Source organism: Sminthopsis crassicaudata, chromosome 1 (genome assembly GCF_048593235.1).
Source record: "Sminthopsis crassicaudata isolate SCR6 chromosome 1, ASM4859323v1, whole genome shotgun sequence".
NCBI lineage: Eukaryota > Metazoa > Chordata > Mammalia > Dasyuromorphia > Dasyuridae > Sminthopsis > Sminthopsis crassicaudata.
Genome location: NC_133617.1, coordinates 57,773,987 through 57,796,580, shown reverse-complemented (window position 1 = coordinate 57,796,580; position 22,594 = coordinate 57,773,987). Strand labels below are relative to the sequence as shown.

The following is a 22,594-nucleotide window of genomic DNA, read 5'->3' as shown; positions in this document are numbered from 1 at the left end:
CACAACACACAAGGCCTGTGGATGACGCTGATTGTCACATTTATTGGGCTACAGCTTGTGGTCTGCACAATCCACATCTGCTTCCCCACCGGCCCACCCGCTTCCGTCCCTGCCCCCTCAGGCAGTCGTCTCCCGTCTCAGCCGGGAGGAGCCCCATGGGGGGAGTAGGTGTCCCTGGTCAAGTGGGGGGGAAGAAGAGAAGGGGAGGGAGGGGAGGAAGAGTCCTTCCCCAGGAGCAGCCGTTGATGGGGAGAACTCTCAACTTCTAGAAATCAGTCCTCAGCCAAGAGACACACAAGACAGATGCCCAGTGGGGAGACAAAGGAGACCTTAATACTGAGCACTGGAATGGGGGTGGGGGAGGTTGCAACATGGAAGGAGGCGAGTTTCTGTACAAGGTCCTTAAATATGGAGAGGGTGATTTCCAGCTCCCTAGAAATGTGGGGGATGGTGCAACTAGTCCTGCTGGGGATAGCCGGAGGCCGCAGCTGAGCAGGGGCAGGGTTTCCCCCACTGCTGTTTTGGCCAGCCTGGGCGGGTGTCAAACCCTTCCAGAAAGCCAGGCCTGGCCAGTCTCTCTCCCAGGAGGGTAAGGGTTTATCCCTAATTTCCCTGGCAGTCTGCCTCGGGGACCCCTCTCCCCAAATAGCGCCTACAGGTACGCAAAGGAGACAAGCAAGAAAGGGGGTGGGGTTGGGGGGAGGCTTCCGCCCCCTCCTCAGTGGCCAGTCTGGCCCTGCTGGACAACTCTGAATGCCACTGGGCAGCCCCCTGTGGGCGCCTCGATCCCTGGACGGGGAGGGGCCCCCTCATTGTGGCTTTCCTCTCCCCCTCCATTAGCCGGAGGCAGGGCAGCCATGGCCCTCCCTGAGGCCTGAGGGAAGGCGCCTTCTCCTGCAGCTCCCGCCTCTTGAAAAGCGCCCCATCGGTCTGTCTGTCCGTCCGTCCGACCGCTTTATTTCTTCTCGGTTGCGCTGGCAGCAGGACGCGCAGGAGGCCTCAGGACCTCTGGCTCCCACAGAAGGAATTCATGAAGCAGCGTGTTGACTGTCTCTGGACACTCCAGCATCACCATGTGGCTGCCTTCGTCGATGAGCTTCAGGAAAGCTAAGAGGAGGATCTGGAGGGGGGGCCAGAAGTCAATCCAGCCAGCCCCCTGCCCCAGCGCAGGTCCCTCAAAAGGGCCATTTCCTAGAGGAGCCAGGCTCCCTCACAAACTAACCCTGCCCAGCCCCGAGATGGCTGTTCTGCAAGCTGACCTTCCCCCAGGAAGTCCTTCCCTCAGCCTCCCACCCGGTCTGTTCGAGAATACTTTTCTCTTTATTCATGGGTCCATTTATCTCAAGAACCAGAACTCTATCCCTCCTCCCAGGGTTCCGGTATCCCTCCTCCCAGGGTTCCATAATCCCTCCTCCCAGGGCTCCGTCCCCCTCCCCCCCTCAGCCCAGTATTCCCCCCGGCCACTGCAGCTCTTCCCCGGTGACTGAGACAGAGAGGCAGGGCTGGCAGCCCGTCCTCCCTACCTCTGCCATCCGCTGGTCCTCTTCCACAGGCACAAATTTGTCGTGCATGCCGTGCACCAGCAGAACGGGCACGGTGAGCTCGGCGTGGTACACCTCGTCCCCCTCCGGCCAGTACTGCCCACTCATCATGGCCCGCAGCACAAAGGACGACACGTTGAAGGCGTTGCCTTCCTTCAGCAGCTGTTTCTCCTTGGCCCCCTGGCGGGCAAAGCCGGCCCTATGGGGGCAAGGTGGGATGGGGTGGGAACCAGGATCTGTGGCTGATCACAGCATCCCGCCCCCTCCTGGGTCACCCACGGGCCGGCCTGGAGCAGACATCTTCCTTCCAGGGCCACCCTATGGGGGAGGGAAACTGTCCCCTTGTGATCTGTGGTCCCTCGGAGGCTCAGCCTGGGGAGGCGTGTCCCCCAGAGAAGTTATCTGTCCCTGCCGGACCCTTTGATTCAATCAGAAATCCTGGTCAAAAAGCCCCTTTGAAGTGTTGTTAATTCCAAGTGGAGATCTGCGGATACAGATAAGCAGCCAGGCCCGGGGACTCTGCTTCCTTTTCAACCGGAAGCCTCAGGACCCTTTTAAAGGGCCTTTTCTGAACTCCCCTCTCAGAGGCGGCGAGCTGGGGCCCTGCCCCTCCCCCCCCAAGAAGCTTTCCCTTCCCAGCGCCAGCCTCCCCTTCCCTAACAGGACTTTGCCACTCAGGACCGTCTCCCAGCCAGACTGGCCTCCTGTCCAACAACAACTTCCATCTTTGCCTATTAGGAATCGGGGTGTCATGAATTCTTTCACAAAGAACCTGCACCCACAAACTCTCTGACTGCTGCTGACCTCACCCCCATGGGCACGTGCCAGCCTGGAGATCAGGGACATGGCCCCTTCAGGACCCCCCATGGCATCCTGCCCGCCCTGAAGTCAAGGCCCCCCAGATGCCCCCCATCAGAAGCCCTTCCAAAGAGCCTGTGGGCCCGGTCTCACTTGAGGAAGCTCCAGGCCAGGCAGGGCGAGAGGCAGCGGAGGACACAGGTGGGCATGTTGAAGATGGAGCACAGGCTCGGCTCCAGGGCCGTGGGGCCCCCACCATTGATCATGATCACCTTATGGACCAGTTCCGGGTACTCGTGGGCCAGAAATGTGCAAAAGGAAACCCTGTAGGGGGGGAGGGGCTGCTCAGAGGGGGAGGAAGAGGCGGGGTCCCGGGGAGTCCCACCCCCACCGCATCCGGACCACCCTGCCCCCACTCCACCAGCGCTTCAATTGAGTCAGTCTTATTATCATAATCGTTAAGTACCTACTGTGTGCCAAGTGTCTAGGAGGCCAAACGAAATTTAAGTCCCTGACCCGGAGGGCAGGGGCAACTAGGGGAGGGGGCGGATCCCCTGCTCCACAGACTCTCCCGATCTGCCCCTTACCGCAGCCCCCTCCTTTTTAAATCAGGAAAATGGCCCCTGAGGCAGCTTGGCCAAGGCTGTGACAAATGGTGGCTGAGAGGACTAAGCCCAGCCTCTTCCGACCCAGAATGGCGCCCCCCTACCACGACGCCCCCTCCCTGCCTCCTGTGCCGTCAGTGCTCCCTCTCCCCGCCCCGGTGCTCCCTCTCCCCCTTCCCCCGCGCTCCCCTCCCCCGCTCCGGTGCTCCCCCCGCCCCCCCCCCGCGTCGCCTCACCCGTAAGAATGTCCGATGAGCACGTTCCGCCGCTTGGCGTAGCGCTTGAAGATGGCGCGCATGTCCTCGGCCAGAGCGTAGAAGGTGTAGGCGGCGGCCACCTGCGGGGCGGAGCTGGCGCCGTGTCCGGCCAGGTCCGGGGCCACCACCTCGTAGCCCAGGCCCACGAAGAAGTCCAGCTGCTCCTTCCAGATGGCCAGGGAGCCGCCCACGCCGTGGATGAAGAAGAGGACCACGTCGGCCTGCGCGCCCTTGCAGCTGGTGACGCGCTTCTCACAGTCGATGTTGATGGTGCGCTTGGGCCTCCGCACGCGCCGCCGCCGCCCCGCGGGCCCCGAGCCCGGCCGCGCCCCGTCCCCCGGCGAGGACACGCTCCCCAGCGAGGAGGAGGGCTCGGGCAGCTCCAGCTCCAGCGCGGCGGGCGGCTCGGCCACGCTGCTGTAGGCCTGCAGGAGGTCGGAGCGCAGCACGTCCCCCAGGTTCTCCACCACCAGCTGCCCGTTGCGGTAGACCGTGATCCGGCGCTTGCAGTGCACCAGGCCGCTCCGGCCCCCCTCGGGCTGCGGCGGGGCCGGGGGCTGCTCCCCCACGGGCGGGGGGCACACGTGCTTCACGCGCAGGATCCTCCCCGGCTTCACCTCCACGAAGGTGTAGCCGTCGCTGGACTCGACGCTTTCCAGGGGGCCCACGGCGTTGGCTGCCGAGCCCAGCAGGCAGCACATGATGCCGTCGGCCACACCGGTCAGCATGGTGCGTCCTGCGGGAGAGAGCGCTGGTGAGCACGGCCCGACCGCCGGGGCTCGCCTGCGGGCTCGCGGTGGGACAGAGAAGGGACTTCCGGCAGGGCCCGAGGACAAGTAACGGCGGCTGGCTGCAGTGGAGGGCGCCCGGCCGAGGCCTGGATGCTGGGAAGGACGGGAAATCATCCGGCCCAGTCTTGTCTCCTGGATAAGGAAACTCCCAGCTTCGGCAGTCCGGGTCCCACGTTCCGGGTCCCACGTTCCAGGTCCCACGTTCCAGGTCCCGTGTTCTAGGTGCCGTGTTCCAGGTCCCGTGTAATAGGTCCATGTTCTAGGTCCCGTGTCCCAGGGCCCTCCCAGCTCTGACGTGTCATATTCCATGTTCTAAGGGCCTAAGAGCTATGGTATGTTACAATTCTATGATTCTAAACTCTACTAGGGGGCCAGCTAGGGGCGCTGAGGATAGCGCACCAGCCCCGCAGTCAGGAGGATCTGTGTTCAAATGTGACCTCAGATACTTAACACTTCTTGGCTGTGTGATCCTGGGCAAGTCACTTAACCCCAGCCTCAGGGGGGGAAAAAGAACCTTTGGGTTCAAGCCTAAATTCTGCTAGATGTCAAGTAGCTTAGAGCTTGAACCCTTTAGCTTAATCCTGGGGAGACCTGGGACAATAAATGAGTCTTACCTGAAGAAGGTTCACACCCTCTCCCCCCTTCCCCTCTCTCCCTCCCCCTCCCTCCCTCCTTTCTCTTCTCCCACCCCCCCCACTGTCCACCAGCACCTTGTCCTATCCCCTCCTTTGTTAAGGATATATATATCTTGCTTTTACAATGCCTAATTCTCCCCTTCCCCTTTATTCTCTCTTTCCCAGAGAACCATGGAGGGAAGGAATGGTTTTGTCCCAAAGCCCAGAGTTTCAGAGTGGGGGGGGGGGGAAGGAGGCTGAGGCAGAGGGTCCCGGCCAGGCCAGAATTGAGGGGGACGGCTGGTCCCTTGGCTGAGACTGGGAGTCTCTGTGGAGGCCTTGGAAGGAATTTCCAGAGCAGGATCAGGGAGAGAGTCCAAGTCTGTAGGCCGTCCTTTCATACCGGCCCCCAGGGGATGCTTTCTCAGTCCCACAGGGAGTGGATGGAGGCGCTGGGCCCGGCTAGAAAAACAACTAACAGCCTGATGTAAAAAGCCACAAAACCTCTGGGCGGAGGGGCCGTGCCAGAAGTCCCCTCACTCAGTGAGTCCTGCCTCAAAAACAGCATCCCCCCAGGAGAAAGGGGCAGACCCCACTCACAAAGTCCTTGCTCGAGGAGACACCGGGAGGTTCTCCCAGATGTCTGACCTCCAGTAGTTCGAACTTCAGACAAGGGTGGCTGGGGAGCTACAGAGGCCCCAGCTCCATATGTGAGAACTGATTGGATTGGGGGGATGGGCAGAGCTTAGGGCAAGGTCCCCTGATCCCAGAGGTGGAAGGAGGTAAGTAAGCTCCAAGGCTTGGAGGGGCTAACTAGGGTCAGCTCGAGGGACCTTTGGGGGGGAGAGGGAGGGAATCGCAGACTCACAGCATTAAAAACAACCTGAGAGAGAAGGAAGGGAGAGACCTCAGGCCTGGGGAAGAAGTGGGGAGGGGGCTGCTCTTTCACGGGGAGGACGGTTTGATTTGGGGAACAGATGGGATATGGTAGAAGGACCTATGAAGATAAAGCAGATAGGGAAAAAAGGGTATTCATTCTTTCTTTCATTCCTGAGGTTCAACCAATGTAAAGTGCCTGCTGTATGCAGAGCAGTCCTGGAACTGTTTCATTCCATTAAGTGTCTGCTGTGTGCAGAGCTGTCCTGGAACTGTTTCATTCCTTAGTTAAACAAATATGAAGTGACTGCTGTATGCAGAACAGTCCTGAAACTCTTTCATTCCTTAGTTTAACAAATATGAAGTGACTGCTGTATGCAGAGCAGTCCTGGAACTGTTTCATTCCTTAGTTTAACAAATATGAAGTGACTGCTGTATGCAGAGCAGTCCTGAAACTGTTTCATTCCTTAGTTAAACAAATATGAAGTGACTGCTGTATGCAGAACAGTCCTGAAACTGTTTCATTCCTTAGTTTAACAAATATGAAGTGACTGCTGTATGCAGAGCAGTCCTGGAACTGTTTCATTCCTTAGTTTAACAAATATGAAGTGACTGCTGTATGCAGAGCAGTCCTGAAACTGTTTCATTCCTTAGTTAAACAAATATGAAGTGACTGCTGTATGCAGAACAGTTCTGAAACTGTTTCATTCCTTAGTTTAACATATGAAGTGACTGCTGTATGCAGAGCAGTCCTGGAACTGTTTCATTCCATTAAGTGTCTGCTGTGTGCAGAGCAGTCCTGAAACTGTTTCATTCCTTAGTTTAACAAATATGAAGTGACTGCTGTATGCAGAGCAATCCTGGAACTGTTTCATTCCTTAATTTAACAAATATGAAGTGACTGCTGTATGCAGAGCAGTCCTGGAACTGTTTCATTCCTTAGTTCAAGAAATATAAAGTAACTGCTTTATGCAGAGCAGTCCTGAAGTGAAATCAAGAGTCCCGAATGCAAACTCCAGTTCCATTACTATTTGACCTTGAAGTCATTTAAACCTGTTTGGACCTCCATTTCTTCTTTTGTAAAGTAAGGGGGGGGGGGGATTGGGCTAGGGAAAAGACAAAAGAAAACTAAGACAGAGACCCTGTCCTTATAGGATTCAGAGTCTGATATACATTGTTAGGGTTTTAAATTTTATTACACAATGTTTTGCTTTGGTTTGGGTATTTTATTTTTGGTCCAGACCTGCGATTTCATTAGTGAAACAAACTTCCTCTAGCCATCCAGAACTGCCCCTTGGGAAGTTAAGAGTGTGGCAGGGGATGGGGAAGGGGGATGCACTGGGATGAAATCTTTTGCCCAGGGTCAAACAACTCAGTATATGTCAGAGGTTAGACTTGAATCCAGGTCAGCTCTTTAATCTACCACATTAAACTGCCTCTTGAGAATTTTAGAAAGGGCCAAAGTCAGATCTCTGAGGTCCAAGAGAAAAGTCATGAGCCATAAGGCAGAGATGGAAGAGAGAGTATTTGACTGAGGATAGGGAGGGTTCCGGAGGCAGAGAGGGGCAGAGAGAGGCCATTCCAGGCCTGCACAACTGCAGGGAATTAAATGAGCAGAAGAGCAGCCTAGAGCTTTGAGGGACGGAGCTATCCAATCTGGCTTGATGGGTAATCTAATACTGAAAAGCTAAATGTGGTGCAAGATTTCGGAGGGCTTGGATGTCAGCTGGATGACAGGAGGAGAGTTCGGGTGGATGCCCAGGAAAGGTGTGGGTGACGGAGAGACAGGATATGGGAGGGAATGTGCGGGGAGATGGGGATGTGGAAGTGGGGGGCTGGCGTTTGGAAGAGGAAACACTTGAGGATGTGGGCTCCATTGTGATGTGGGGAGGGGAAGGCACACAGTGCTCAGAGGAAAAGGGACTAAAGGACCGGGAGCCTGGAGGGGACACGGGGACATAAGCAGAGGACAGAGGGATGAAGACACTGGGAAAGGACAGAGGGAGAGGCAGGAAGAGAGGCGCTGGGGACAGGAGATGTCAAGGGGAGGAAGCCCAAGAATGAGACAGGGAGGGCTAGGAACCAGGATGAGGGAGGCTTGCATCCTTCTGCTGCCTTTCCTTTCAGCCCCAGGCCCCCCCCCCCCATTGGTAACCATAGTAACAAGGCTGTGGCCCTGCCTGTCTGTTACATAACAGACATCCTTGGGCCTTGGGGAGCACTGTCCCCCTCTCGGGGAAAGGTCACCCTCCTTACAAAGTGGGGGCACAGCTCAGTCTCCCAGTCTCAGGTCACTTTATCTCAGCCTGTCCAATTGGAAGTGTGGGGGGAGGGGAATCTCTTCCAGAGCTGCTCCAGCCCCACTGGTAGAGCCTGGGCACAATGGGGGGAGGGAACCCAAAAAGAGACAATCAGGAGCAGACGTTCTGGATTTTCCCCTTAATGCAGAGGGAGATGCAGCTGAGGCCTGAGGCAGGGGCGGAGGGGATCTGGGCTGCGTCCTCCCGCGACTGCCTGGGCCTTGGCCCCCATCCTGGACCTGCAGTGACAGCACAAATGGGGGGCGGGGGCGGAGAGGAGGAGGGGCGGCGGGTCTAGGAGGCAATTGGTAGAGGCATCTGGGAGCCCCAGGGTCCAAGTCAGATGCTTCTCCCCCCTCCCCGGCCCTGCGGCTTTCAGGGATCACCCCCATTTCGCGGGACCCCATTTTTAATCCCCAGACTCCCATCCCTGCATCCTAGTCCCCGGAATGATCCGGGGAGATTTCATCTTCACCCCTCCCCCTAGCCAATCACTCCCCCCAGTCAGTGTCTCTCCCATCCCCCATCCCTTTCTCTGGCCCCGGGGGGCCTCCTTCTAGATTCTATGCCCATTGCCACCCACCCCCCGCATCTCTGCCCCCTAATTGCTCTGCCACCGCTTCCTGGGTGCCCCTTTATCCCCTTCAGGAAGCTCCTCCTCATGCACGCGCTCCCCGCCCCAGACCCCCGCTCCCCATGCCCGGTCAGTCGTCCTTCGGGCTCACCTCATCGGTGGCCCCCGCGGGCCGGAGCTGCAGGCTGCGGGGGACCCAGGAGTCCGGGCATCGACAGCGACATGCAGTCGCTAGCCTCTACATGGTGGCGGCCGCCCGTCGGAGCAGGGGTTACAGGGCTCTGGCCTGGCTTCTTCCAGGCCCGCTCCCGGCTGGGGGCGCGGGGGTTCGGGGCACTCGGGGCTCGCAGAGCTCAAGGCGCTCGCATCCCGTAGCCATAGAGAGCGCCGAGGCCCTTTAAATCCCTCCCGGGTGGGAGGGGTGGGGGGGCAGAAAGAGCACAGCTCGGGGACGGGCAGGCTCCCGAGCCAATCCCCAGCCCCGGCAGTCCTGGCCTAGATAGGGGCCAATCAGAAGCCTCGTGGAGGGAAGGGAGGCGGGCGCAGGGCAATCCCCCACCCACCCCCACCTCGCCTCTCCTAACCTAGGTGCGCTGCGCTAGTCTGGATCTTTGGAGGGGAGGGGGTCGCCCGGAGGGCACCACATCCCACCGATGGAGGGGGATCTTCTAGTCCTTTTGTCCGTACCTCTGCAGAAATTCCTTTCTACAATATCTTTGACAAAGGATCACCTGGCTTGCGCTTGATAGCTCTCTAGACCGGGAACACACTGGCTACTCGCAGACCCCTTTCCCTTGGGCAGCGCTGATTGTTACATCAAACCTTAAATCTGCCTCCTCCCGCTCGCACCCACTCCCGCCACCCCTGGACTAGCGGGCCGGGCCGGCCTTTTCAGACACTTAGTCAGCTGTCAGGCTCCCTGGCTCCGCCATTCCTCCTCCAGGAACCTTCCTCGAGGTTCCAGCCAGGAACAATCGACCCTTTTCTTCTTCTAGAAGATCGATGAATTGAGAGTCGCAGGATCAGACTTGGAATTCTGTCTCTGCCCAATGATCTTAGGCAAATCACTCCTTCCGAGCTTCCCGTCCCTTGTCTGTAAGACCCAAGCGGGGGGAGGGGGATTAAAAGAATCCCCCCCCCCCCCAGTCGCGGCGCAGCGCGTCTGTTTCATTCCATTCATCCAGCCTTTACCAATTAAATTCAACACGTCCATCCCGTGCGAGGTACTGGGATAGAGAGAACGGCAAAATAAAAATGACATCGTGCCGGGGGATACAGCCTTTTAACCAGCTCTGCTCAGGGAAAAATAATGATCTGGCATTCTAAAGTTTCATCCACATCATTAACATTTTCTCCATCACTTTCAATATAGGCAATCAAAGGACACTAGCCCGGCCCCTGATTTTGTAGCGTTTGCCAGTTTCCAACATGTAAATTACATACTCACACTGCAAACTGAACCTGTCCCCGAGCTCCGGCCCAGCCATGTTTTATGCACGAACACAAGCAAATCAATATAAAGCAAGGGCTTGTTTTTACATGGCTATCTCTTCTCAATGACTTCCCATTGCTCCATTGTAACAAACAAATCAACACATTAGCAGCTCGTGACTCATTGGAAACCTGGATACTTTTCTGCTGAGAAGCCTGTTTCATGATCGGTCCTGTGGAGTCATGATTGCTCACCGTGTTGATCTAAGTTCTGAAGTATTTTGGTATTGCTGGGGGGTGGAGGTCTGTTGGTTTTTGTTTTTGTTTTTGTTTTTGTTTTTTTTAATATATTTTAGCTTGCTTTCTGGTTTTATTAAATGTGTACTTGCTAGCTACAATGCTATGGATCACATTTCACCCATCCCCTCTTTCTCCTTCCCTTCCAATCCCTTATTTACAAAGAACAAAGAGCAGGAAACATTAGTAAAATTAACCAACACATCAAAAGTGTGAAAGCCTTTCTTTCTGGAAAGTCCAATTTTGTCTATACTGTTTCTAGAAATTTTCATCTGGGAATTTCTTTCATGGGATGATCAGTGGATCCTTTCCACTTTCGCCTTGTCTTTTGATTTTAAGAGATCTGGACAGTTTTTTTGTTTTGTTTTGTTGTTTTTTTTTGGTATGATTTTAAAATGTTTGAAGTCCAGGCTCTTATTAGGTCATGGCTTTTGGCAATTTAAGGTAAATTGTCTTTCCTCAATGTTTCCAGGTCAGTTGTTTTTATTATAAGGGTACACTGTCTTCTTTTTTACATTTATTTTTAATTTTTTCACAGCACTCATTTCTTGTTTTCTCAAGAGGTTATTATATTCTATTTGGTCCATCCTAATTTTCAGAGAGTTTGTTGTTTAGGTAAGGTTTTGTACCTCTTGCTCCAAGCTCTTTCCAAGTCTTTCTTCTATAATTCATTTATTTTCTAATTTTTTCCTCTAGCACCCTCATTTCATTTATAAAAATATTTTTAACTTTTAATTTTCAATTTTTTTAAACTCTTGTTTTATCTCTGTCAGGAATTCTAGTTAAACTCGTGCCCAAATGATTTCTTTGAGACTTTTCTTTTCTTTTAGGTTTATGTTTTGAGCATATAATAATTGTTTATAGTGAGTTTTTTTTAAACTCATTCTAGTCCACTTCTTTTTTTTTCCCAATAAGAACATTTTATTGTGAATCCTTTAGTAATATGAATCTCTCTTTCTGCATTTAATTTTTTACTTTGGGTTTTGAGCAGATATAAATATAAACATTCCATGAAGACCAAAAGCAATAGGTAATATTAAGTGCCCAGAGAATAAAAAATGTAAACAACCAATATTATAGATTTCTTAAAAGTCTATTAAGACTTCCCCTTTGAAAACAAATAGCAAGTTACACATTTGAAAACATTTCCTTCCCTTACAGCATGAAGTTTTTCTACAGACAGGGAAATGGCATTTTGATAAATTAAGATTTTTCTTGTGCTTGTTGATCTAAACATATCAATTCATCAGTCTGAGAGAATTTCCCTTTCAAATATGCTAGAAAAATAACTGAAGAAACACTAAGAGTGCCAGAATAAAAAAGAATATACTGAAAGGGGGGGAAATGGCATTTTATTGGTCAAAATAAACAATCAAGAGGAGAAAAATCATAAAATCATCTATTTATCAACTGTTGCTTCAAGTTTGGAAATTCTGGCAAGTCTCTTATCTAGCCCACTTCTTGACTTAAAACTTTATATTAGGCCTGTATAGGCTGATGTGTATTCTAGGTTCCTGATGCTTTCTTGAATGCTGTATAATTCTAAGATCAGGGACAGCTCAGGCAGCAATTACAAGTTTTCTTTGCATCCTAAAGAGTTTGATACAAGGCAATCCCTCTCCTCCTAGTATGAATTTTGCAAGTGCCTGACCTGGGCTTTGGGGTCTCAGCTTCATACTTGCAAGCTTGCCCCACGGACTCAGCTGCTCTCAGACAACTGGAAAGCTTTACTAGTACAGAATGACTGAACTGCAAATTCTGCTTCCCTGGTTATTCTACTGCAAAGTTCAGACTGGACTAGAGTTTGGGACTGAGACTGTGCTCCACTCTTAAGGGAAGAATCATGCAGCTACTGCTTGCTTCCTATCAGACTGAGCTTCTTAAGATCAGAAACTATTTGTTTTTTGCCTTTGTGAATTACTGCTTAGCATAGTGCCTGGCACATAGTAGGCTCTTAATAAATGTAGTTAACTGACTGACTGTTCCTGAACTTGATTTTTACTTGGTACATAGGCCAGGGACCCTAGTCTCACCCTGGAACATCTCCCAAAGGCACAGATCCCCTCCTCAGTTTGGCTTCCAGAATTGGGTGTTGAACTACAGAGCATTCAGCTGACATTTACTCCTGTACCTCACACAAGGTCAGGTGCTGGATTTGGGACCTCCTCTTGTCGTGGTTCACAACTCTCCTGACAAAGGCCATCTTCAATGGCCCTTTTTTTGTAGTCTGTCTTCCTATGGTGTCCTTGATAGGAAAAGTTACTCACTGTGATTCTCCCTTCCCTTCTCTTCTCTTCTTTGCCCAAGACAGCATTAATAGCTGTGTGACCCTGGACCACTCACTTCATCCTGTTTGCCTCAGTTTCCTCACCTGTAAAAGGAGCTGGAGAAGGAAATGGCAAATTGCTCCAGTATCTTTGCCAAGAAAGCTCCAGATAGATCACAAAGAGTTAAACAAAACTGAACATCAGAGAAAGTTTTAGTTTATCCTTAAGGAGACAGAGAGCTGTTGAAGATTACATGGTCAATTTGGATTTTAGGAATGTCAATCGGGCAGCAGTGAGGGAAGTGAACTGGAGAGAAAGCAGACTAGAAGACCAATGAGAAAAGTATCAAAGTCCAGATGAGAGGCCGAGAAGCCCCAAGTAGAGACAAGTTTCTGCTGCCAGAGATGTGACAATTGCTATGGAGGAGAGGGGGAAAAGTAAAGGATGATTCCAAATCCTACAAAGTGTGAAAGGCCAAGCTTGTGATAGGGGAAAGGAGGAGGGAGGACGAGATAAATAAGACCTGATCCCCATCCTCCTAAGGCTTACAGTCTAGCAGGGAACATAAGGCACATGCAAAAATATCTGATCACTGCACGAAGAGTAACTGAGGCTCAGACTTACTTGTGTGAGACTTTACTAATAGAGAATGACTGCTCTGTCTACAAGAGAGTGGAAATGGGGAAAGCTCGAGAGAGGAGAGATCCTGGTTCTTCTTGGAAAAGGTCCCATGTGGCTTATTGGGGAAAGGTCCCCAGAGGAAAAAGAAAAATTGGAAGAAGGTGAGGAACTGGAGCCTTGGTCATAATTCTAGCTCTTGTTTATCATAGAAGAGATTTCAGGGAATCCTGTCTCTCTCTTTCTGTTTCTATCTGTCTATCTGTCTCTGTCTGTCTGTCTCTCTCTCTTTGTCTCTGTGTGTGTCTCTTTCTGTCTCTATCTTTCTGTCTGTCTGCCTGCCATTATCTCTCTTTGTCTCTGTCTGTTCTAGATCAGAGAAATAGAAACTCATTCACTCCCTGAATTGTTTGACATTCTAATCTGTATAACTCCTCTGATTTCTGTTTGCTATTGGCTTGGATAAATGGGTTTATATGCTATTTGTCAAGTGGGATGCTCTCTGTATCAGTGGCATTTGGTGGCAAAGTCTTTGGATCTATATTTTGGAGCACGTTAAAGGACAAAGATCAAAAAGGGTCTTTTAGCCCCAAAATTATTCCTCTAGAATAATAATACTTAGGGGGAATGGATTGATGGAATTCTAGCCTATAACTGTCTCCGAGGTAAGTAGAGCAGCCTGTCTTACCATCTCAGCCTGCAATTTTCTTCTGGAAGGTATCAAAGTCTTTTTGGGAGAAGGGTAAGCTGGGGGGACTCCAGATAATTAGATTGTGGACGCCTAGAGAGCAGGGAGAGTGTGGGGTTTGGGTTTTTTTGGAGAGGGGGCTTTTATATATATCTTAAGTGCTTAGTACTTGCCTGGCACATAGTAGGTGCCTAATAAATGTTAGTTGGCTGACTTTTCACATCTCGCTGAAAGATGAGAGAACCATTCAAACATATATAACCTATAAGGGCACAATGTGTGCAGTATACCATAATAATGATTGACATTTATATGGTACTTTAAGATTTGGAAAACATTTCATATTATCACCTTTGAGCCTTGTACCAACCCTGTGGTGTAGGGACTAGAGGGAATATTATTGTTTTACAGAACCAGGAGCATAGAGAAAATCACAAGCCTTGCCCATTATCACTCCTTCAAGAGGGACCACATGTAGCCTTTGAATCTAGATCTCCCTTATTCCAAGTCCACCATTCTATCCACTATAACCCCTTGCTTCTCAGTACCTAGAATGTACAAGCTGTACAGTCAGAAAAGGAGACAAGAGGTACAAATGCTAAATAAACTCAAAGGAATAAAAGGTCCTGTTCCAAATAAAGAACTTTTCTGTCTTCCAGGGATCCCAGACTCCAACTGAGATCTGGTTTCTGGCCTCAGGAAAGCCATAAACAAACCCAAGTGGCGTTTGTCATGTTAGTCTTGTCTGGCTCTTTGTGACTCCATTTGGGGTTTTCTTGGACTGGTTGGCCATTTCTTCCCCCAGCTCATTTTACAGATGAGGAAACTGAGGCACACAGGGTTAAGGGACACAAACTAGTTAAGTATCTGAGGCCACTGTCTATCCACTTATTTACGTCGCTTCCTTGGCTGGTAGAGAGGGCAAATAAGTCACAGAAGAAGTCTGCCAGTTTCCTGACTCAGGCCTGTGCCTGCTTGCCTGATCCTGGCCCCATGAGATTGCTGTGATGACTCTGATTATTGACCTTGACCTTGATGACTTGTTATGGTATTGACTCCGTCTGGTAATGGAAGCTGAGTGGCGCGTTCTGGATTCACTGAAAGGAGTTCTGAGTATTGCCAGGGGAAGCAGAAGGCCCCTTGGGCCAACCTGAAGCACAGATTCCACAGCTCTCTGAATGTAAAAGAAGCTTAAAAGTCCTTATTTCCCTTGGCTGGGCCATCCCTCTCTCCCCAAGGCCCCCAGGCAACGTGCTATGAAAGGCAATAAAGTGTAATGGAAATAACCCTGAGATTTAAAATCACAAGCCCAGGTTCAGATCCCAGCTCTGTGGCTTACTGCCTGTGCAATTTTGCACAATTCTTTGGGGTTTTTTGGATTTAGTTTCCTCATCTGTAAAATAAGGGGGTTGGAATAAATAACATCTAGATTTACCAACTCTAAATTCTAGAAATCTCATCAACTTGGAGGATTGCCACCCACTAAACAAACCCTCCTGTATCTCCAAACCTTCTTCACGAGAATTGTTGTCTAGACTATCCTCAGTTGATCATCCACTTGGTTACCAAGCCTGTGGATATTACCCTTGCAAAATCCCTCAGAACCTACACACACACACACATCCCTTTCCCCCTTCCCACCTCCTTCACTTCTTCAAGATGCCTCATTACAACCTGTAGTTTTGCAATTGCCTCCAATAAATCTTACCTGTAAAATGGATAATTTTGATTATACAAAACTAAAATTTTTTACCCTTTGATCCATTAGTGTCACTACTGGGCTTAATATCCCAAAGAGATCATAAAAAAGGGAAAAGGACCCACATGTGCAAAAATGTCTGTGGCAGCTTTTTTTGAAGTAGCAAGGAACTGGAAACTGAGTGGATGCCCATCAATTGGAGAATGGCTGAATAAGTTGTGGTATATGAATGTTATGGAATATTATTGTTCTGTAAGAAATGACCAGCAGGATGATTTCAGAGAGGCCTAGAGAGACTTACACGAACTGATGCTGAGTAAATGAGCAGAACCAGGAGATTGTTGTACACATCAACAAAACTATACAACGATCAATTCTGATGTATGAGGCTCTTTTCAGCAATAAGGTTATAAAGGACAAAGTCATTAAACTTGTGATGGAGAGAGCCATCTACACCCAGAGGGAGGATTATGGGGATTGAATATGGATGAAAGCATTGTATTTTCACCTTTTTTTGTTGTTTGCTTGCTTGTTTTTTTTTTCTCTCATTTTTTTTCCCTTTCTGATCTGATTTTTCTTGTTCAGAATGATAAATATGGAAATATGTTTAGAAGAATTGCACATGTTTAACCTATATTGAATTACTTGCTGTTAAGGGGAAAGGAGAGAGAAAAATTTGGAATACAAGGTTTTGCAAGGGTGAATATTCAAAACTATCTTTGCATGTATTTTCAAAAATAAAAAGCAATAATATTTTTATTAAAGCTTTTTATTTACAAAACTTATGCATGGATAATTTTTCAACACTGACCCTTGCAAAACATTCTGTTCCAAATTTTCCCCTCCTTCCCCCTACCCCCTTCCCTAGATGGCAAGTAGACCAATACATGTTAAATATGTTAAAATATATGTTAAATCCAACATATGTATATATTTTTATACAGTTATCTTGCCACATGAGAAAAATCAGATCAAGAAAAAAACTGAGAAAGAAAACAAAACACAAGCAAACAACAACAGAAAGCATGAAAATGTGGTCAACGCTCATTTCCCACAGTCCTCTCTCTAGGTGTAGATGGCTCTCTTCATTACTGAACAACTGGAACTTGTTTGAATCATCTTATTGTTAAGAAGAGCCACGTCCGTCAGAATTGATCATCATATAATCTTGTTGTTGCTGTCTATAATGTTCTCCTGGTCCTGCTCACTTCATTTAGCATCAGTTCATGTAAGTCACTCCAGGCCTTTCTGAAGTCATCTTGCTGGTCATTTTTTACAGAACAATAATATTCCATAACATTCATATACCATAAATAAAAAGCAATTATAAAAAATTTAAAAAATAAGAAACTCCCCCCCCAAAAAAAAATCCACTAACATTTTTATACAAATAAAACCAATGAAGCCAAAATTAGAAGGAAAGTAGGAAATTGAGTAGGGGAGAGATTTTTTTTGTTTTTTTTTAGCAAGCCTTTGATAAAAACTTCATTTTTCAAATATGTAGAGAATTGAGTCAAAGAATACTGTGAAGACTGAGTTAGCACCCTGGATACCTTAAAATCAGCCGGAGTCAGGATAAGCAAAAGTCCTTGGTCTTTATTCTTGGTCTTTAGGGGTAGAAGTAGAAGGGAGTGGACACAGGATGTCCATGACTTTCCTTTCTCCTCCTCTACTGCTGAAGTGACTCTGGCTTGTCTTACTCCACTCCCTAATCCCTCCCACAATTCTCTATATACACCAAAAGATCAAACCAGCACAGAATAGTGGGAAGGGCCATTTTCCAAGCATAAGCTAATAGAGTATGGTCTAATTAGTAATTAGCTTTAAGTGCTTGTTTGTCCAATCCCAGTGCATCAACTCCAGAGTTTCAGCCCTTTATATCTCCCGATTTCTTTTGTTTTAGAACACAGATGGTCACACCATTCCTGACTTCTCAGGAAGGGAAATGAAAAGCACCAAAGATGGGGATTGTTAGCAGGTTTCTTGGCTGACGGGTCTTTTAGAGACAAGTATGTACAAACATACTTTTGGGAGGTATTACACAAGCACATAGCAATAACACACAGGCTATTAGTGATGACTCTCCCCAAAGCCGGTGCAGGCTCAATGTAGTGTAACAAACATGAATTGTACATGCAAGTAGTGATATAACAAATCAACATGGTCTTGTAAAAGATTTCCAGAAGTCCTAGAAGGAGGGTATGTAAACATCAGTCACACATATGCCTTCTTCAACAGCCAAGAGATAGTCCAAAACCAATCTATTGTCCATTGCTTCGTGTGTCAGGGAATCCAATGATTCCTGCAGATTTTGAAGTCCTGCAACAGTCTTATCATTTCTCAGAAAATCCAATGATTCCTGAGGGTTTTCAAGTCCTACAACAGTCTTTTCATGTCTCAGGGATTCCAATGATTCTTGAAGCTTTTGAAGTACAACAGTTTTTGATGTTCATGAGTCAAATGCCATAACTCCATGCTCTTTCAGTGGTGGGCACAGTCAGTGATGGAACCATCTGATGTTTCTTGGATCTTCTTCGTTTCAAGGGTCTGCTCCGTCTCTCTCCAATGGACAAGGCGAATATGGGTCATTGGCACCTATTTGATTCCTTCTCCATCTGTGGAGATATAAGCAAACCCTCTCCCCAAAGCAGTTAACCTATCTGGTCCCTTCCATTCACCTCTTTCTGGGTCTCTCCACATCACCTGGCGATTATCTAAAGATAGTGGAACTGCTCACACTAGACACTGCCCTTCTGGTTGGTTATATAACCTGTCTGCCAGAGCCAGTGAATCTTTGTCAAAAATCAAGAAGTTAATAGTATAAAGGGCTAGATTTAGAAGTTCTCCCCCTTTCTTTTGTTTTTGGAGAAGCATCTTAAGGTCTCTGTTTCTCCTCTCTATTATTGCCTGTCCTTGAGGATTAAAGGGTTTGCCAGTGGTATGTAAAATCTTATACTGTGTACAAAAGTGTGCAAAATGTTTAGAAGTATATGCAGGTTCATTATCTGTTTTTATTGCTTGTGGCACACCCATAATTGCAAATGCTTGTATAAGGAATTCAGTGACCACTTGGGCTGTCTCTTTTGCTGCTGGTATTGCAAAAGTGAATCCTGAAAAAGTATCTACTACAACATGGATAAAAGACAGACGACCAAAAGATTTATAGTGGGTCAGATCCATTTGCCAGATTTCATTGAGTCTCAAACCACAAGGCTCCCTGGAGGGAGCATAGGAGCGTAGAAAGGAATGCAAGTCATATAGGCTTTTACTATGCTCCTAGCTTCCTCTCTTGTTATACCAAATTGTAAATGTAAAGCTCAAACAGCCTGATGATATTTAAAATGAGATTCTTGGGCTTCCTGAAATAAAGGACTATTGGTCAATATGGTTAGAAGGCTATCTTCCTTTGAATTACCACAAAAATAGGACCTGGAAGTCCACTATGAGAGTGGAATGCAAGACATAAATCTTACCTGGATGCTTTCTCACTTGCTCTTGAAGTTCCTTAAAGAACTGATATATATTAGAGGCTATAAATTTTATTTGGGCTATGGCAATTCTTTGTATCACACTTATTGAATATGCTGAACCAGATATTATATTTATATCTCCTGGATAATAAGAGCTAGAATGATTGCATGCACTTCATTCTGCTGAGTGGACTGAAAAGGAGTTCTGACTGCTTTCTTTATAGTTAAGTCATGAGAGTATACAGCACAAATATTATATTTTGATGCCATTTTCCAAGCATATGCTAATAGAGTATTGTCCAATCAGTAATTAGCCTTCAGTGCTCGGTTGTCCAACCCAAGTACATCAACTCAAGAGTTTCAGCCCTTTACAGAATACAAATCATACTCCAATTGATAAATGGTCAAAGAATATGAACAGACTGTTTTCAGAAGAAGAAATCTAAGCTATCAATGGTCATATTAAAAAAGGCTCTAAATTACTATTCATTAAGGAAATGAAAAGAAAAATAACTCTGAGGAAGCGCCTCACACCTATCAAATCAGCTAATATGACATAAAAAACAAAATGACAAAAATGACAAATGTTGGAGGAATTGTGGAAAAATAGGGACACTAATGCATTGTTGGTAGAGTTTTGTACTGATACAACCACTCTGGAGACTAGTTTGGAATTGTGCTCAGAGAGCAATCAAACTCTGCATATCCTTTAACCCAGCATTACTACTACTAAGTCTATACCCCAAAGATATCACAAAAAATGGAAAGGCCTTACATATACAAACTATATATAGCATCTCTCTTTATGGTGGGGAAGAATTGAAAACTGAAGGAATGCCCATCAATTGGGGAATGGCTGATCAAGTTGTGATAGAATTTAGTTGTAATAGAATATTATTGTGTTATAGGAATAACAGACAGGCTGCTTTAACTGGGAAGACTTACATGACTTGATATAAAGAGAAATGAGCAGAGGTAGAACAGTGAACACAGTAACAGTAATATTGTATGATGACCAACTATGAATGAACTATTCTCAGCAATACATCTAAGATCTAAGACAATTTTGAAGGACTTATGTAGAAAAAATGCTAGCCATCCACCTTCAGAGAAAGAATTAATGGACTCTGAATGGAGATTGAAGCATATTTTTTAACCTTCATTATTATTATTTTGCAAGGTAATTGGGGTTAAGTGACTTGCCCAGCATCACACAGCCAATTGGCATTAAGTATCTGAGACAAAATTTGAACTCAGGTCCTCCTAACTCCAGGGCTGATTGATTCTTTATTCACTATACCAGTTTCTTATGCAACACATCTGGTATGAAAATATTTTGTATGATTGCATATGTCTAAGATGCTTAATTGTTTACCTTATCTATAAAAGAGTAGGAAAGGGAAAGGAGAGAGATAATTTAGAATTCAAAATTTAAAAAAAAACTAAATTTAAAAATTTTTTTACTTAGATTTGAGAAAAAATAAAATAAAAATTAAATGTAAAAAAATTTTAAACTAAGTCTTCTTATATTGAGTTTCTATTCTCTGCTCCCTAATTCTTCACAAGCTGCCAAACCATTTTCTTCATAACTAGACCTGGCCATGATAATTCTGCACCCAAAACCCAGCAACATCTCTTTCTTTCCTACCATATAATGTATAAACAGTTTAGCTTGGTTCTCCACATTCTTGTGCCACCATATTTTTAGCTTTATCTCTTTGTGCCTGTCACTGTGCTTTGCAAATAATAGGTACTGAATAAAAATCTGTTTAATTGAATTAAATTACTTTTCTCCAAGTTCCATATAATTTAGCCAAAATTTACTTTCTGACCATCAAGTCACATACTTTATATATGTTCCTATCTCATGTTCATATTTTTATTTTATCTCTTCTCTTCCAAATGAAAATTTACTTCTTAAAAAAAGAAGCAAAATGTTTAATTATATCTTTTGTCTTTCCATCATGATCATTTTAACCACTGTTCAGCCTGTCTGTCCCAAATTGAACCCTCCTCTCTTATAAGGAAGCAAAAATATTCAATAAAATGGCTATATAACTCTATCCTGTGAATTCTCATTCTCACTTTCTGGACTGACTTATTTTCCCAAACTGCTCCCATCTGATAAGTCTTGGATTTCCAGAAGGAAGTATATTATATTGTTAGCAGTTATACTCTTCCCCTTCCCAGTGCTAAAAATAACCTTGCTATGTGGGGGAAATATACTCTATTTGCCACTCTAGCTCCTCTCTTTTTAAGCAGATTGACTTGGTGCTTTATTTAAGTGTCTGTATGAAGAAAAATAATGTGCATCCCTACCATATATGTGTAAAAATACTAAGGATGTACAGTGTACAAAAATATATCCTTGTGGGTTATATACTTATATGTATATGTATAAGAATGACAAAGTAAGAGTAATACAGTTCCTTGGGTTCACAGTTGCATCTGCTTAAAATCCTTAACCAGGTGAATAAATCTTGCACAGATCTAATGAAATAAAAAATAAATAGCAAGGTCAAGAAATGTCACACGATCTAAAGCTACAAGGGAGGTAATTTAATTACTATTTTAGAAGTATAATTTATGGTTGGTTATTTATTTATGTAATAAATACAATTCATGTTTGCTTGTAATTCACTACCAGGATTAAGATAAGAAAATTTTACTGTAGACAGTATGAATAGCAGCACCAAAGTGTTTACATTGAGGTGTGATAGAGAGAATTCTTAAACATAAAATGCTAAGTGATACAGCAAACATTATCATCATCACGATTATATTTACTTGATAGAAGACAAAAACAGGAATAACCAAAATGTCAAAGTATATCCTAAAACCAGCTGGTATGAAAATATTTTATATGACTGTATAAGTATAATTTATACCTAATTGTTTGCCTTATATATAAGAGGGAAGGAAAGGGGAAGGTGGGAGACAATTTGGAATTCAAAATTTAAAAAAAAACTGAATGTAAAAATTTTGTTTACTTAGATTTGAGAAAAAATAAAATAAAAATTGTAAAAAAATTTTTTTAAACTAAGTCTTCTCATATTGAGTTTCTACTTTCTACTATTACCATCAATGCACAAAATGTCTCTGAGAGAGAGTGTGCACATACTTACAGAAATTTAGCAGGAAGGCACAAGTGGGAAAAACCAGAACAATTCACAATTGTTCTGTTCACCTGTCCCACACCAAGCTGCTTCTGTGCTTTTTGATCCTTACTACTTTCCTAATGGGAAACCCTTCTCTTCTGCTCTCATGCTGTGGCAAACTCATTTAGTTCAGAGCCCTCCTTAATAGGATGCTAAGAAACTGTTACACCCTTTGGGGAAAAAATTAGTCTGGTTCAGTGACAAGCAATTCCCTTAAGGCAGAGAACAGAAAATCTCAGGTTCCTCTAAACAAGTCCAGCCAGCTTTTCCCTCAACAGGATGCAGCTTCCCCTATCAGCCTCAGACCAAACAAAGCCTTTTCTCCAATAAGCTCAATCCACAGTTAAATCAGCCCAGTTTCTTTTCCCTTCTGGGGAAACCACAGTGATTTCCCTTCTGGTTCATATAGCTCAATGACTGGCACAGATTGGGCACTTAAATGCTCATGCTCACTCCCTTCCTCCCTCCAGCTTTAGAGGGCACTAGAAAGCAATAATCTTGGACAACCCTATACATAGCAATCAGATTTATCTCCTACAATCAGCCTTGCTGACAAATTTTCTCTGCTGGTGGAGTCTTTCTGCTGCAAAATGGGAATGTAATGTCTCTA

The 22,594-nt window shown here is 46.3% G+C and overlaps 1 protein-coding gene across 2 annotated transcripts; it reads right to left on the bottom strand.

The window, feature by feature from the left end:
- Positions 1 to 22: 22 nt before the first annotated feature.
- On the bottom strand, positions 23 to 10,030 carry ABHD8 (abhydrolase domain containing 8). 2 transcript variants are annotated; one of them, XM_074305470.1, is made up of 6 exons: positions 9,804 to 10,028; positions 8,508 to 9,449; positions 3,181 to 3,937; positions 2,493 to 2,663; positions 1,524 to 1,740; positions 23 to 1,120 (listed from the first exon to the last, which is right to left on the bottom strand). In XM_074305470.1, exons 3-6 carry the CDS (start codon positions 3,927 to 3,929, stop codon positions 956 to 958), a joined length of 1,302 nt encoding a protein of 433 aa, XP_074161571.1. In that variant the 5' UTR covers positions 3,930 to 3,937; positions 8,508 to 9,449; positions 9,804 to 10,028; the 3' UTR covers positions 23 to 955. The 2 variants fall into 2 exon arrangements, with proteins under 2 accessions (XP_074161571.1, XP_074161582.1); XM_074305481.1 differs by lacking the exon at positions 8,508 to 9,449 and having other exon boundaries at positions 9,804 to 10,030.
- Positions 10,031 to 22,594: the final 12,564 nt, after the last annotated feature.